General features: G+C 32.2%; 1 protein-coding gene across 1 annotated transcript; it reads right to left on the minus strand.

The window, feature by feature from the left end:
- Positions 1–4: 4 nt before the first annotated feature.
- LOC112602930 (protein monoglycylase TTLL8-like) lies at positions 5–3,485 on the minus strand (the record flags this gene model as incomplete). Its single annotated transcript, XM_025351298.1, has 3 exons — positions 3,293–3,485; positions 657–1,024; positions 5–568 (listed from the first exon to the last, which is right to left on the minus strand). Coding segments are annotated over exons 1-3 (1,125 nt in total), but the record flags the coding sequence as incomplete, so codon positions are not given.
- Positions 3,486–4,886: the final 1,401 nt, after the last annotated feature.

Below are 4,886 nucleotides of genomic sequence, written 5' to 3' on the forward strand. Positions count from 1 at the left end.
GCCCCGTCTTGGCAGATTCCCGGTTTAATGAGAACCCGTGCGCATACGGTTGCACGATGCATGTCCGGTGCAGCCATACGGACAACCGACCGCCAAGCGTCGACAGTAAGATCCATACGTACACGTCCGATTTGATGTTGTTGCGCAACAGCGGCGTCTCGACGTATTTCTGAACGATGCGGTTCGCGGCGCCACCCGGCCGCGCGCACCGGTTAAGCACGTCGCCGAGTTTGTTCAACATCACCGGCCGGTGATGGTCGCCCGCCGCCGTATCCTTGACTATCCAAACGTTCTTGTAGCCGTCCATCACCGTCTGCGGCCTTACCGCCGTTATCCGAGTCACGATCAGTCTGGTAGACGTGGCCATATTGCGCAATGCCGCGTCCACGTCGTTGCCCGTCCCCGGCACGGCGAACTTTTGCTGGTCGTTCACGATTGTGTGGTAATGTTCGAAAAATGTTTCCCAGTCAGCTCCCTTGCCCGAAAACTCTGACGCCCTTTGCGATATGTCGCCCGTTAAGTATTGTTGACATTTGATAGCGGCGAAGTGGAGTGCCGAAAGAGGTACCTGGTGGTGATATTGTAATATTTAAGTTATACATTAGAGTAGAAAATATATTGACAAATTAATTAATTGACTTTGCGTGTGTACTCACTTTGCCGCTTTTGGAGCACATGGCTCGATGATCTCCGTTCACGAATGCACGCAGTAACGACACACAGGCGGTTAATGAATAGTCCACGACGAAGTTACGGTCCACGTGTTCCTCCTTGTCGGCGCATACCCGGTACGCCCTTGGGTAGTGAACGTCGAATTCGGATTTCCCGGCCAGAGTGTGGCCGCATAACTTCAACGAGGCGTTCGCGTCCCTCGGGAACCGATTAACTACGACGTCTGGATGTATCGTCCTCCAGTTGATGACATCGCTGTTCGCGTCTATCCACATCAGACCGGATTCGTAACGCTTGACGACTGCTTTGACACGCTTGACGTTATTATGTAACGATAATATTACGGTGGAACCTAAACACATATAAGTTATATACTTATATCCGATGTATGTGTAAAAATGTAAATGTTAAATCTCACATAATAAAGCAGTAGTCATTATATACACTGAAATCGAATGAGAATTTATAATTTATGCATATAAATAGATAGAAGCCAATGATACGTCATGTAGTATTTCTGCATGTGACGACTGCTACCTACCTTTAATATTTAGATGCTTAAATATGACGTGCATTATATGGATTTAGTTTATCTTTTTCGGTCTAATATATTATTATACCTTACCTTTATAGTATATACTATTTTTGCCCAGTTTATTTATTTATTTAATGTATACGGACGAATATCATAAAACATATATGACAAATATTGCGTATGAAAAATAACAAACAAAATATAATATATTAATAATTATTACTCAATAATATATTGTATATAATAAGAAAGACTATTAAAAGTAAATATATCTCTAATACAAATTAAAGAAAATAAGAAACTGTAAAGTATAATTAAAGACGTGATATGTATAACTTGCAATCATTAGAAAGTTAGCTGGAGAGTAAAAAATATGATTTTTTTTTTTATTGAAAATAATGGATAAAAAGGTTAAGAATCTCAAGTATGAAGGCTCTAGATTTTAAAGCGGATTAATGAAAGTATTTCGCGATAATCATTTGATCCTATAAACAGTTTTTGAAAAAATAAAAGTAAACGATGGTCAGATATTTAAAGAATATTAAGAAAATTTAAAACATTATTACATGAGTCATGAAAAGGTCTGTGATTGATATTGAATTTAAAAGAGATAAAACATAAGAAACTATTTTGAACAGATTCTAGCATAATATTTTGAGTTGACGTATTATTTATCCAGATTAGGGGGCAGTACTCTGGATTGAATCGAATAAAAGAGTTATAGAGGATTTTTAAAGGAATATAATCTATAAGAATAAACTACTGGTGAATTTAGTAATACTAAGTTACGAAAAGTTTTATTCTTAATCATTTCAGTATGAGAAAAACAATTTAATTTAAAATCAAAAATTATACCTAGATATTTTAAGTGGGGAACAAGCTCGATATGAAAATCTCATGTCACAACGGAATATGTTTGTCACCCAACTCCTACGAAACGGCTTGACTGATTTTCACAAAATTGTGTGTGTGTATTCAATAGGTCTGAGAGAGTGATGTAAAATATTTTTTATACCCCGTTTCGGAGGAATTTGGTGACATTTTCCGTTGTGATTTGTTACACAAGATTTTTATATATTAGATGTACCTAATTATGTATATTGTATACATGACAGTAGAGTTATAATAATGTAGTCATGTAATCCATGTAGGCTGTCAGATTAGGGTCTGAGTTCAGAATCGTTTTTCATATACGATCACAATGTCTTTGAGTTCAAATTCAACACTATTATCGCTGCAGTGGCCGACTAATCAATTACCCACCTTTTTTTACTTCAAATATAATATTGTGTGTTTACTATGTATTTATATTCTTTATAAAAGTAATCAGTTATTGAGTATTAACTATATTATAAATTAATATATCATATAAACATGTAGACTGTAGTACATAGGTACTTTATACTGCAACACACCTACCCGTGTATTAAAACTAAAAAGCTGTCGATTTCATATCTAATTTTATCCAGTTAAGAAGTAATTGATTAGCTATTCCCACTACATAAATCGGTTTTAAGAACCGGGTTGTTGAATTGATACAAATAAAGTTTTCTAAGTTATATTTTACAGGTCCTAGAAACTTATGACCTGCGCTCAATAAACTAACACAATAGAAACGATATTATAGCAACGTATTACAAGGTTTATCTATAAGATTAATATCAATATAATTATACAGTACACTATATCATCTGAGTAACCCTGTTCTTTAGGGTATTATTTTGAAGATCACGGGTGTAGCGGAATACGAGTTGAAACGATTGAATAAATTATAATTTATCTATATAAGGTAGGTTATTATACCTATAGTAAATCAAATTAAAAATGTTACTTAAAAATTTAGAGACTGCTGTTGTCTCTATATTACGAACCAAACTCGACTGACTAGCTATATCAAAAATGATTTGTATATACTCGTACTCTACGTTCCTGTGTTCTTCTGACCTAAGCAAAATCGCAGAGTGCGGCATAAATGACACGTCAGTAACATGTATATCGTTACAATACCTAAGGAGATATTATTGGTCTGAAAGATTTAGTATATTCAATTCAATGCTTAGACCTATAATGAGTATATATAATTACCGTTTTTTCGGTAATAGTCTTCGTTGGTCTTAATTTTGCCAATCCAGCCATTTTCGATTAACGCCGTCTGAATATCGGCCGGCATTTTGACTACTGCAGTAAAGATTTTTTTTTCGCGGATTGTTTGGTCCAATGTGCCTAAAGAATTGTTTTTGGATAATTTTTTTTTTATGATTTTATCATTACAAGCCATCAGAATGTATATAAATTAAAAATTATGAGTTAAAATTTAAGTGTAAATTTCTTATTCAAAATTTAAAGTGTTAAGTAATATGTAAAAAATTAAATGTATGTATAATATACGCGATGTTGATATGGCAACAATTTTATCGATATTATGATATTATAATCTGTTGACAATGTTATTTGATAAATATTACATTTTAACTGTTGATAAAGTTATTTAATATATTCTCAATATATTGTAATACTGTGTGCTTAAGGCTTAAACCAATAGCCATCATATCTCTTTTAGATTTAAAATGTATAAAAAAATAATTATAATAATTGATAGCCATTAAGTATATGAGGATAAGTTGTAAATATTGAATAGGACGATAAGATTTTACATACACACATAAACACAAATATAACATGATATTTATAAGGAGACAGCTGTCGTCGCCTGTCTCGAAGGCAGTCTTTCAGCTCAGGGCGCGTACGTGTTGTTCTCGTATTTTTGTAAAAATGTTCTTATAGGCGAGTGTAAGAGACTACGCAAATCGTTTATACAAAAGGATGTAACACCAATCGGTCATCCACTCTATACTTTGGACGCTAACTATTTCAACAGGGAAGTCACTACAAGGATCGGAGAGGTAATATACAAATTTATAATATAACTAAGCAGTAGATTTAGAGACGTATAACCGCCCCGACAATATCAAGCTATTTTATATCATTAGTCATTACTAAGTGTGCGCCCACCTATAGTGGCTCTTACTACGTTTAAAACCCTCGAGATAAAAATGAAAATAGAAATAAAAAATAAAAATACTAATACGAATATATACATAATTAAATATAAAAATATTTTTTATCATTATTTTTTTTTTAATTAAATGTATACTCAAGTTTTTTTTCTCTCACTTAAAATTATTATAACCATTATGAATTTCGTTGCACAATAATATATTTGGTCTAATTTTTTTCTCTTATTAATAATACAATTTTAAAATTTATAATCAATCTTTTGTAAAAATTAAATAAATAAATAATTATAATTAAATAATTGATAAAACAAATATCATTTTCTCAAGTGTCACAAAATAATAGTGATCAGGAGAATGAAATACTTATAGAAGAACCGATTTTTATTTCAGTATCATATGAAATCTAAACAAATTTAAAGAACATTAATTAATTTTAGAGTTAAATAAAAGAAATTTAAATAGTGTGGTGACAGTTGCAGAACTTGAAAATAGATTATTAAAATATTTAAACAGTGAATCTTGCTCAAACGATTTTATATTAATAAATGAAAATTGTCAAAACTTAAATGATCAAACTAAAACAAATACAATGAATAAAAAAAAATCCTATTTCAAACTTAGTAATTTTCTAATTCTTTATTTGAAAGCATAGATATATATTT

This window comes from Melanaphis sacchari, unplaced genomic scaffold (assembly GCF_002803265.2).
Source record: "Melanaphis sacchari strain LSU unplaced genomic scaffold, SCAv2.0 Contig920_pilon_pilon, whole genome shotgun sequence".
Taxonomy (NCBI): Eukaryota; Metazoa; Arthropoda; class Insecta; order Hemiptera; family Aphididae; genus Melanaphis; species Melanaphis sacchari.